Consider the following 11,910-nt stretch of genomic DNA (forward strand, 5'->3'; position numbering starts at 1 on the left):
CAACCCTTGCTTTATTTAAATTTATTGCATTTCAAATATAAGGTGGTAGATTTTCAGTTCAAATCATTGACTTTTAAACTGAACTGTTGCCATCAATGAAAACAAACTTCTGTCAAAATAGGTAAAAGATAGTACTACAAGTGGTAAAGCCACCCATAGTATCCTTCAGTTGCAAAAACATTTCTCTCCTTTGAATTAGTGCGGATCTTTTTGGAAAAAATATTATTTTAGGAGTATTTGCTTATCACTTTGCAAACAGCTGGACTTTGTGTGAGATGGCCTTCCAGTAAATTGTGTTTTCCTGTAGCTGTGTAATTGTAAACCATTGTATTATTTAATGAATGATGCGTACAATTAATTGTTTTCATTAAAGACACCCCCTTTAAATGCTTTTTATAGGGGCGGTGTAATAAAAATACAATGTTTGCACCAGCTCCAGTAGACCATAACAGAGAATTAGCAAATAACATATAATGGTCACCTGTTGACCTGGTTAATCACTATACCTAACCTGGTACAAACACTGAGACATAATACCGTTTATAGAGTTTTGTTTATGGTTTTTTGTTTATTAATTTGCTGTAGTGTCCATGACTGGCAATCACAGGAACAATCACAAATTAGAAACATATAACTATGAAGGACCTGATTCTTTTAAAAAATACATAAATTGGACATTATCTGCCCAGGCTTTGCCCCCATTGGTTATTGATTTTTACGATGACCATTCTTGGGGTCAGAATATTTCATTTGCCATATTCTGGTTATTAGCCTTTTAACCTCATGCTATTAGCTCATTGCCTGCCCATATTGCCCTAGGACTGGGTGCTGACAATTATGAAGGCCCTGATTTAAAAAAAAAAAAAAAAAGCTTCTCTAATTGGACATAATCTGCCCAGGCCATTCCCCAATTGGTTCCTGGTTTTTACAATGACCATTCCTGGGGTCAGAATATTTATTTCGCCATATTTCGGTTATTAGCCCTTGATAAAAAAAAATCCCTTGTGATCTGTAAACATATAGGCAGCTTTGGATCTCAGTGGCCCCTCGCCCCATTGTGCGCTCCTAACGTGGCATACCCCGAGCTGCAAATAAATCCTTATGTGTACCTTTTGCTTCTCTATGCACTTGGGTGAGAGGTCAGGGCGGAGTACCCTCAGTTTCCGTGAGCGGGTGTGGGTCGGCGAGGCTCACTGAGTGAAAACAACAATAGACACTGCTAATTGTTGAAATTTGGGGATTAAATTAATAATCACAATTCTATTCATAATATGCAGAACCATAACAGTAGGGTTTCCAAAAAGTGTTTATTTTGGAAGCAGGCGGGTATTTCCCTTAAAACACCACCTCAAGAGGGAGCGCTTGAGCCAAAAAAATTCCATCAACATAAAATATTTTTTTTTATTTAAAAAAAATAGTGTATTTTAAAAAGTTTCTATAGTACATTCTTGGATTTCAAATTTTGTATCATATTTATGAGGATGAAACTGTCTAATTTACCAAAGCATTTATAACAATATAGATTAATGAGAAAGTGCTTCAACATTTCCTAAAAATGTTTTTCTTCTCTAAAATCATAAAAAGTGACAAACTATGGTAAATCAGATTTGGAGCAACTGGAATTCTGCAAGCTCTAAACAGTTGCACGTATTTTTAAATTGAACTGCTTCCTTTTTCTTATCTATATTAAGGTGCATGTATTTGCTTAGTTCTGGCTACTGACAAATAACAGTCTGGATGTATCGAATACATAGAGGCCAGAAGATAACAGGCTAGGCACACAGTTAGGTCCACTTTTAACTCCAGACAGAAAAGAGTTAATGTTCCCTCTTATGTTCACTATGTAATATGTTCTTTGCTGTTGAGGGTCACCACTTCAGTAGCACCTCCCACGTTGCCCTTTCTGTTTACCTTTGAGCAACTCCTGACTGCTACTTCTTGTGCCACCTGGGAGCACATATAACTGCAGGAACCTGCATGCTTCGCTTCATTTCAAAAATTCCAACCAAGAGGGTGCAGGGACATAGGACCTGCCATAATGACCAGACTTCCCAAGCAAGGATTACTGCTTCTCCAGTCCTTAGCCCTCCTCTCTAGTGCCTTTGGTGTGAGTATAAGAATCTCAATATATCCTTACAAACTGGTTTTAGATTCTACCTCTTAAAAGTAAAATCACAAAACACAAGGACAGATAGATAGATAGATAGATAGATAGATAGATAGATAGATAGATAGATACTTTGCCTGAAGCAAACATGTTTTATCCTTGTGCAAATCAGATATACAAAAAACATACAGGCAGGTTTATTGACTTTGGATTAAATTGCCCATAGTGTGTGTGTGAATGAGACTTTAGACTGTAAGCTCTGTGTATTTTGTGTTATATAAAGGACAGATAACAATAACATTTAATGATAGATTTGTATCTGATTTTATTGTGAAATGTTTTTAAACCAAAAGTAATTATTTTAGCACAAGGGTAAAATAACACTGAATATATCATTATTTTAATTGTTAGGGTTCAGTACTTTTTTTTTCCGTTTAGGTAAGTTTATTTAACCAGTGTTTACACATATACCCAACATTTGTACAGTACATTGCATCAATGACATACACATCTGGTAAAGATGAACAATGAATGTATTTAGATAGTATGTTAGTTTACATGCATTTATACATTTACCAACAACTTTCAGATTGTGAGATATTGTTTGAGAGTACCATTATTTCTGGCTATTAGATGCTCAACCTCTTGCATTTCTTTGACTGCCTTTTCCCAAGAGGGGTATGTGGGGGGGGGGTAGGTAGTTATTAGTGTTGCGCTATGAGCATTGGGCCTGGAAGAGTATTTTGTGTATTCGTTTTTGTGCCAGGTTAGTCAGGGATCAGTATTTTATTTGCTATAATATAATCATCATCATTTATTTATATAGTGCCAACGAATTGTGCATCACTTTACATACTCATTACATTAATACTCAGCATAGGCATGTTAGATATTTTATACACAAGTTAAATACAGATGGAGCACAGCTATATTGTAATTTCTGGCACAAACTGTTTCACTTTTTTGCTGCTGAGTTGAGAAAATAAATTGCCCTCCATCTGTACGTTATACAGGTAACATGACTGGAGTTATGCAGCAACTCTGTCGCCTATTCATTATTTAACAGTCAATTCCTTTTTTCCTACAGAATATTATACCAAACACAGACAACTGCTGCATCTTAGATGGACGTTTTGTAAGTTAATAATATCACATCATTATTAAAGGAGTCAATGGACTGATCTATGCTGGATTAATAAATACTTGCTTTTACTTGTGTTCCAGGGGGAGTACTGCCCTACAACATGCGGCATTTCCGATTTCCTGAACAGATACCAAGAAAATGTTGACACAGACTTGCAGTACCTGGAAAACCTTTTAACTCAAATCAGCAACTCCACAAGTGGAACTACCATAATAGTAGAACATTTAATAGACTCTGGGAAAAAACCTGCGACATCTCCACAAAGTAAGGAAGATCTATCAGGGTATATGTTATATGCCTCTGTAACATTACCATGGGGATTTTATGCTTGTAGGTCCCCGGGTGTTATAAATCGCAGTTCCCAGCATCCTTAGTTCATATTTGTAGTTATTTGCAGCCAGAGATCATGTGTTTAGCACCTCTGCTCTAGAAAAAAATTATTTTAAATATTTGTTTGCCCTTTGTACCTATTTATATTGGTCATTTATTTTTAGCAGCCATAGACCCTATGACTCAGAAATCCAAAAACATGTTGGATGAAATTAACAGATATGAAAAAACTATTATCCAGTATGAAGAAAATATACAGTAGGTATTTCACATTTACTTTGTGCTGTTATTGTTGGTTGCTTACAAGCACAATTAGTTTATAGTGTATCCGATTGCAGTACAGCAACAGCCTGTTGAAGGGTGAGTTGTGGTGAGATAGCTTAGTGCAGTTTGCAGTTGATATTCCGTTTTAGCATACATACCTTTTTATATTATTGTGATGATTTTGCAATGGAATGAGATAAATTTATTGTCATTCATCACTATATAGCAACACGTCCAATAGTCCCACCCTGCCTAATAATTATAACATAATTAACTACAACTGCACCAAATGCACTTATATTTATCGAACATAGAAAACAGTTAAATTTCAGAGCTCTCAGTTTACTTATGCAGCATTATATGGGGCATATATATATAAAAGGTTGAAAGTGATAGTTCGCCTTATAATAAATACTTCCACAAAAACCTACTCAAGTAAATAAAGAACATTGGAATTTCCCTCAGGTAAACTGTTGCCAGAGAGCTCTGTTTTTGCCCTTTAATAAATATGTGACAATAGTATTAGCACTGAATGCTCTGCACATAAATCAAGAGTCTGTCAATAGCATTTAGTTAGATTTTGAAGGATTGTAAATTGGTAGATAAACTGTAACTGTGTCCACAGATACCTGCAAGAAGTATATTCTTCAAATCAAAATAAGATTTTCCTGCTTAAACAGAAAATAGCAAATCTGGAATTACAATGCCAGCAGCCTTGCCGAGATACAGTTCAGATACAGGAGTTCACAGGAAAAGGTAAACTTCAATTCCAGTTCTGCCTATCATTCTCACTGTATGATAGCACAGCACATTTTGTTAGGCAACTCATATTTCATTATTAAGTATTGAAAAAGCAACAAAGTAACATACAGTGACAATGACGTTATGAATAATACATATTATTACATACAGTAATATATATATATTATGCACGGCTGTATTTTTATCCAGTCCCACCCTAGGCACCAGGCTGAAATGATTGCCCCCCCTTCGACAATCAGTGCATATGAAGTAGCGTTTCTGTACTGCTCATGTTGTGTTTGCTAGAGGAGGGGATGCCCTCAGCTCTGCCACCAGATCTGACCACAATCTCTGGTGGTGGACAAGAGATTTTTTATTTAGCATTTCATTTTTTTTAAATTATACATAGGCACCCAAGGTCCCCACTCCAAATATCCGTATTTCTCAAAGTGCTCAATTCCATAAATTACACCAACATTTTGGCTCCTGCTTGGGGCCTTTTATATATATATATATATATATATATATATATATATATATATATATATATATATATATATAGCCTTGATATTATGTATCTAAGCATATACTGTAGTTAATAAAAACAATGCCAAATGAAAATACATGCTGATGGCAAGATGTTGGAATTTTTCCAGACTGTCAAGAAGTTGCTAATAAGGGAGCAAGGCTTAGCGGACTCTACTACATCAAGCCTCTAAAAGCCAAACAGCAGTTCCTGGTTTACTGTGAAATTGAACCATCTGGCAGTGCATGGACTGTTATTCAAAGAGTAAGTTCCTACCTCAAAGTATATGAAGTAAATGGAAATATAAAGCTCACCTTTCACAGCTGTGACTTACAAGGCTATTTATATTAATCAAAATGCTGTAAATTGCTGCACAATTGTCACCAGTACTGTACTAGTTCTAATTTTTAAAATTATGGTGAACTGTTATATCATTTATAAATATAATATTTCTATGTGTAGTTACAACAAAACAGGAAAGTTTCTTATGGTATATTAATATCAGAATAAAGTTAGCAAAATGGTTGTAGGTGTTCTTTATAGCATCCTATATACTAACCGAAGGCCTATCTATGTCCCGAGTGGAGGGGAGGCAGATGCGCACGCAACTTCGGTTAGGATCTATGAGATGCGCGCGCAACTTCAGCCGAAAGACATAGATGCGGCCTTCGATTAGCAGATGTGCTGGAAGGTTAGGATCAGAACAGGTTAGGATCGGGGAGGCAGATGCGCTGGAAGGTTAGGATCTAGGGAGGCAGATGCGCTCACAGTCTCCTTCTGCCTCCCGCCGCCTCTTCTTTCCTGCTCACTCAGGCGGCGACCGCTGGAAGGTTAGGATCTAGGGAGGCAGATGCGCTCACCGTCACACTAGGGGAACCGGTTGCGTACCTGCACGAAAGTCTGTATAAGCGTCGGCCATCTTGCTACTCCTCTGCGACTTTGTCATCCGCCCACTGCCAAATCCGCCCACTAAAGTCTGTATAAGCGTCGGCCATCTTGCTACTCCTCTGCGAGTTTGTCATCCGCCCACTAAAGTCTGTATAAGCATCGGCCATCTTGCTACTCCTTTGCAAGTTTGTCTAATGGCGGCGCTAGCGTCACTCTAGGAGGGGAACCGGTTGCGTACCTGCACGAAAGTCTGTATAAGCGTCGGCCATCTTGCTACTCCTCTGCGACTTTGTCATCCGCCCACTGCCAAATCCGCCCACTAAAGTCTGTATAAGTGTCGGCCATCTTGCTACTCCTCTGCGAGTTTGTCATCCGCCCACTAAAGTCTGTATAAGCGTCGGCCATCTTGCTACTCCTTTGCAAGTTTGTCTAATGGCGGCGCTAGCGTCACTCTAGGAGGGGAACCGGTTGCGTACCTGCGTGGGTGGCCATTTTTAGCAAAACGGGCTATATTATCTCCAAAAAATATTGATGTTGACATGATAAACAACCAAGTGATTGCATTACTTCCTGGACAAAGCTGTGTCTTTCTGAGTACTGACTGTATTGATTCTGAAGACGAAAGTGAGAAACTTAACTTCCCATTAGAATATTTAAACACTATCAACAATGCTGGATTACCACAACACAATCTTATACTCAAAGTAGGAACAATAGTCATGCTGTTAAGAAACCTTAAGGGTAGGGGCACACGGCGCGATTTCGCCGCGATTCTGCGCTAAGCGAGTTGTCGCTGCGTTTTTTAAGCCGAAATAGCTTTGCTAACTTTGGCGCTGGCGTCAATGCAAATCGCGGCGAAATCGCTGCGCTAATTCACACACGGCGATTCGTTTTCTATTGTCGTCCGAAGTTGCCTCGCTGAGCGTTTCCGGGCGACAGTAGAAAAAGAATCGCCGCGTGTGAATTAGCGCAGCGATTTCGCCGCGATTTGCATTGACGCCAGCGCCAAAGTTAGCAAAGCTATTTCGGCTTAAAAAACGCAGCGACAACTCGCCCAGCGCAGAATCGCGGCGAAATCGCGCCGTGTGCCCCTACCCTAACACTAAGCAAGGTTTATGTAACGGTACACGGTTGGTTGTGAAGAGCATGAGACAAAATGTTATCAAGGCAGAAGTGCTTACAGGATCCCATAGCGGTGATACTGTTTTGATTCCCAGAATTGACCTTACCAGTTCTGACCAGGAATTACCTTTTAAACTTAAACGACGACAATTCCCCATTAAGGCTGCATTTGCCATGACAATCAACAAATCACAAGGACAAACATTGGATAAAGTCGGCATTTACCTATCTGAGCCTGTGTTTGGTCATGGTCAACTTTATGTTGCATTTTCAAGAGTGCAGCGTTCATCTGATGTTAAAGTCAAGATTTTAAGTACAGCTCACCAGGGAGAACTCATTCAAGGACAGGAGAACATTTTCACAAAAAATGTTGTTTATAAAGAAATTTTTCAGTAACACTTTACTACCAATAAACTCAAAATTTAAGAATTCTAATAGCAGATAGGTAATAACAAGCAATAGGCACAGATTCACTCTACATCCCCACAAATTAGCGTCGCCAGTTGCTGCCTGGGGATGCCGAGTGAATCAGCACCCATCGCATTTTGCTGCCTCACTGTTGTTACCATTCTTTCATTAACGATTCTTTAGAGAATCGGGGGTTTACTGGTATATCAGAATAGAAGAGGGCCATCTATTACACCTGTTTGTTGTATTTCCCACAAGTAGTGTTTCCCTGACAGCAGTCCCCAGTTATATAATGTTGTGCCAGAGTCAATTGCTGGCCAATGGATAGAGGAGTGAGTGGGTCCACAGTTATAGTTATTGCAAATGTCCCGGGACCTCAATCATATCAGGCAACATCAGGTAGGACTATGCCAAATAATATGGTGTGGCCCTGGCCTAATGAGAGGTTGTCCACCCTAGAATAACCTAGGTTGGAGCAGTTATTGAATTTAGTAGCAGGAGAGAAGGGCCTTTTTTTACCTTTTGTACCAGTTACTGGTTGCTTTGTATTTAAAACTGTATGTTTAATGTATACACCCATTGTACAGCACTGCGGAATATGTTGGTGCTTTATTAATACGTGATAATAATATTAATAACAATAATTATTGGCTGCAATTAGATGAAACCTAGTCATAGAACAATTATTAATTCAATTATAAGACTGAATAATAATATGTGAAAAATGAATATCTGGGTACCCTTTTTGATTACACCACCGAAAAAGAGGGCACAGGACACAATATATATTGATCACTCACCACATGGAAAATGTGGTCCAGGTGCACCAGCCCTTCAGTTTAGGGAGGGAATAAACCAGCAAAATACAAAAAGAAGGATATTGGGCACTCAGAAAAACTCCACAAGGGCCACCAAAAGTAAAGTTAACAGTGTAATATTTATTGTAGATTAATTTAAAAAGGAACAGGATCTTTTTTGGCCCTACGCGTTTTGTACCCCCAGGGCACTTAGTCATGGGCAAAACACGTAGGGCCAATGGAGATATGTTCCTTTTTTAATGAATTTACAATAAATATTACACTTTTAACTAGGCTTTTGGTGGCCCTTATTTGATAAGGGCCACCAAAATCTGAAAAACAATTAATCTGAAAAACATACCTACTGGTCATATTCTTAATCTTTGTTATGCCATGTTTTGAAGCAAAGATGGTGCTGTTCATACTGCTTCTGTATGGGTCATAGCAGATTATGCAATACACTCTTTGGATAATGCAACTCTTTTGGCCATGTATGATTTGCATATTGCTGTTGTTTCTAATAAAACTGCTGTGAATGATTTTCATAGTAAGAGAGCCTTCTTTTAACTTTACCCCAGAGACTTGATGGCAGTGTGAATTTCCATAAGAACTGGGTCCAGTATAGAGAAGGTTTTGGATATCTGTCACCAAACGACAAGACTGAGTTCTGGCTTGGGAATGAAAAAATACATCTACTAAGCACCCAATCTACCATCCCATATGTTATGAGAATTGAGTTAGAAGACTGGAGTAATCAAAAGAGGTATCTTTAAGTCTTCTTAATGTGTTGATTTATCATAACTGTATATATTGGCAACTTCGAAGGGAATGCTAATTTTTAAATTTCCTTTTCATGCAAGCAAAGTCTTTTCTTCCTTTCTCTTTTTAGGCACATCAAATCTAGGAATCTAGAATTTTAGTGTTTCATACTATAGATGAGTCTATTGCTTACTTTATTTCTATTTCTGTATCTATGCCTGCAGTTTCCTCCTCCATCCCAAAACTCTACTTCTTGCCTCTTTCTCTCCTCCTTCCTGTCTCTCTTCCCATCTCCATTTTTCCCTCTTTCCCTCGTTTTTCTCTCTGTTTTCCCCTTAATTCCCATGTACAGGTATGGGATCCATTATCTGGAAATTCACTATCCAGAAAGCTCTGAAATACGGGAAGGTCATCTACCAAAGACCCCATTTTAATTAAATAATTCACATTTTTACTTTTTCTCTGTAATTATAAAACAGTAACTTGTAGTTGATCCAAAAAAAGATATAATTAATTCTTATTGGAAGCAAAATAAACCTATGCATTTACAATAGGCATTTATTTAATGTTTCAATTATTTTTTAGTAGACTTAAGATATGGAGATCCAAATTACAGAAAGATCCATTATCTGGAAAACCCCAGGTCCTGAGCATTCTGGATAACAGGTCGCATACCTGTGTGCGTTTTAATTAGGCTTATATTTGCACATTAATCTAAATACAAATCCAAAAATTTAAGACTTTTCTTTTTACTTTTTTTGTAGCACAGCAGACTATTCCACTTTCAGACTGGGTTCAGAAAAGGATAATTATCGTTTTACTTACGCATACTTCATTGGTGGTGATGCCGGTGATGCCTTTGATGGGTTTGACTTTGGAGATGATCCAAGTGATAAATTCTACACATCTCACAATGGAATGCAGTTCAGTACTTTTGATAAAGACAATGACAAGTTTGACGGAAACTGTGCTGAGCAAGATGGCTCTGGGTGGTGGATGAACCGATGCCATGCAGCCCACCTCAATGGCAAATACTATCAAGGTAATATACTTTTTAAATATAAACACTCATAATAATCAAACTGAGACAGGTTATAAGGGCATTGTGCAAGTTCAAATATTTCTAATTATTTTCAAAGAGCATTAGCAGATGTTATCATTTTTTGTTTTGGTTTTCTATTTTATTTTTCTACAAAGGCTCCCAACATCACTGAAAACAAATTAAACCTAATATTAATTCTCTTTACATCTTGGAGCTTTCTACCTACCTAAACTTCTTGAGGTCAGACGAATTTTATGGGAAGTGAATGCAGATGACCTGTTGTGCTTACAAACAGCTGGGCTACTCTCTAGATAAGCATTAGTGATGTGCGGGTTAACCCAAAACCTGCGGTGACCCACAGGTAGACAACCAATTGGGTGGGTTTGGGTTGACATTTGGCCAACGATTGTGCGTTAGGGTTGGGTGTGGGTCAGATTTGGGAATTACATGCCTTTTCTTTTACTGAAAATTTCCTTGGAACCAGAGGTGCGCACACAAATAGAATAATTAGCAAGATGCAGGTACGGGTGGGGTGGAGGTGCTACAACTCTAGAATTTTGCAGGTCGGGGAGTTTTTCCTGACCTTAGACAACAAGCATTTTGGATTAGTTTTGGGAGTTGTAGAGCCCAGCAACTGCACGACCACAAATTTGATACCTCTGCTTTAGACCAATACAACCTTATGGAGCATGCTTTTTTAAACATTAATGAAAAACATCACCTGTGATGTTGCCCATAGCAACCAATCAGCAATAAGGTTTCAACAGTCACCTAAGAGTTAGCAAACAAAAGCAAATATCTGATTGGTTGCTATGGGCAACATCACTGGTTCCCTCACTGCTTACACACCATTATTAATAGGCCCCAAAGTATTCTAGGCAGGGTTGCATTGTTAATTATAAATGGAAATCTTCAAAGTCAATATTATATAGCATTTTACTGTAATTGGATGTACAGGGCAATTATAAAATATTTCTTTATATAGGGAGAGGGCGTTGATGGAAATAAAAAATGATATTTATAAACAGGAGAAGTGCACAAACTGGCTGACAGAATGAAAAATGTAATACAAATTCATTGTGCACACACATATACTGTATGCGCTAATATCGTCTGTTGTTCTTGCAGGAGGTACATACAGTGAGGCGGACAGTGGACCTAGCGGCTATGATAATGGTATTATCTGGGCTACCTGGAGAAGCCGGTGGTACTCCATGAAGTCAGTTACAATGAAAATCATTCCCCTTAACAGATATGGAGCAGAGGGACAGCAGACTTTGGGCGGCTCAAAGAAGTCTGACTTTGAAAACAGAGGAGACTTTTAAGAATCCAGCTTTTGGATTATTATTTTACACTTTATTGTCTTGCTTTATAAATTGTATTCACAACTTGTTTTTAAATAAAGATACACCATTGTGCACAGTTGTTTTACTTAGTTTGCCAAAACAATGATACCGAATATTTTTTTTTTTCATGCGACTTATAATCTGATAAACTTCAGTCACTTTACTGCTGATATCACCCCCTCCCTTCCACCCCACAGCAGCCCATCAGCAGAACAATGGGAAGGTAACCAGATAACCTGCTCCCTAACACAAGATAACAGCTGCCTGGTAGATATAATAACAACACTCAATAGCAAAATCTAGGTCCCACTGCGACATATTCAGTTACATTGAGTAGGAGAAACAACAGCCTGCCAGAAAGCAGTTCCATCCTAAAGTACTGGCTCTTTCTGAAAGCACATGACAAGACAAAATGACCTGAGATGGCTGCCTACAT

General features: G+C 38.2%; 1 protein-coding gene across 2 annotated transcripts; it reads left to right on the forward strand.

Moving 5' to 3' along the window:
* Positions 1–1,964: 1,964 nt before the first annotated feature.
* fgg.L (fibrinogen gamma chain L homeolog) lies at positions 1,965–11,546 on the forward strand. Of its 2 annotated transcripts, none has more exons than XM_041563936.1 (9): positions 1,965–2,107; positions 3,195–3,242; positions 3,332–3,515; positions 3,749–3,839; positions 4,471–4,601; positions 5,243–5,376; positions 8,906–9,090; positions 9,851–10,128; positions 11,257–11,546. In XM_041563936.1, the coding sequence occupies exons 1-9, from the start codon at positions 2,039–2,041 to the stop codon at positions 11,451–11,453; spliced, it is 1,317 nt and encodes a 438-aa protein (XP_041419870.1). In that variant the 5' UTR covers positions 1,965–2,038; the 3' UTR covers positions 11,454–11,546.
* The last annotated feature ends 364 nt before the right edge of the window (positions 11,547–11,910 follow it).

The sequence above is a fragment of the Xenopus laevis genome, chromosome 1L, assembly GCF_017654675.1.
Source record: "Xenopus laevis strain J_2021 chromosome 1L, Xenopus_laevis_v10.1, whole genome shotgun sequence".
In the NCBI taxonomy this organism is placed as follows: domain Eukaryota; kingdom Metazoa; phylum Chordata; class Amphibia; order Anura; family Pipidae; genus Xenopus; species Xenopus laevis.

Bases quoted from the DNA above. Each gene is read 5' to 3' on its own strand.
- fgg.L (XM_041563936.1), top strand. From the start codon at position 2,039: ATGACCAGACTTCCCAAGCAAGGATTACTGCTTCTCCAGTCCTTAGCC. The intron at 2,108-3,194 runs GTGAGTATAAGA...TTTTTCCTACAG, and splicing joins TCCTCTCTAGTGCCTTTGGT to AATATTATACCAAACACAGA. The intron at 3,516-3,748 runs GTAAGGAAGATC...TATTTTTAGCAG, and splicing joins ACCTGCGACATCTCCACAAA to CCATAGACCCTATGACTCAG.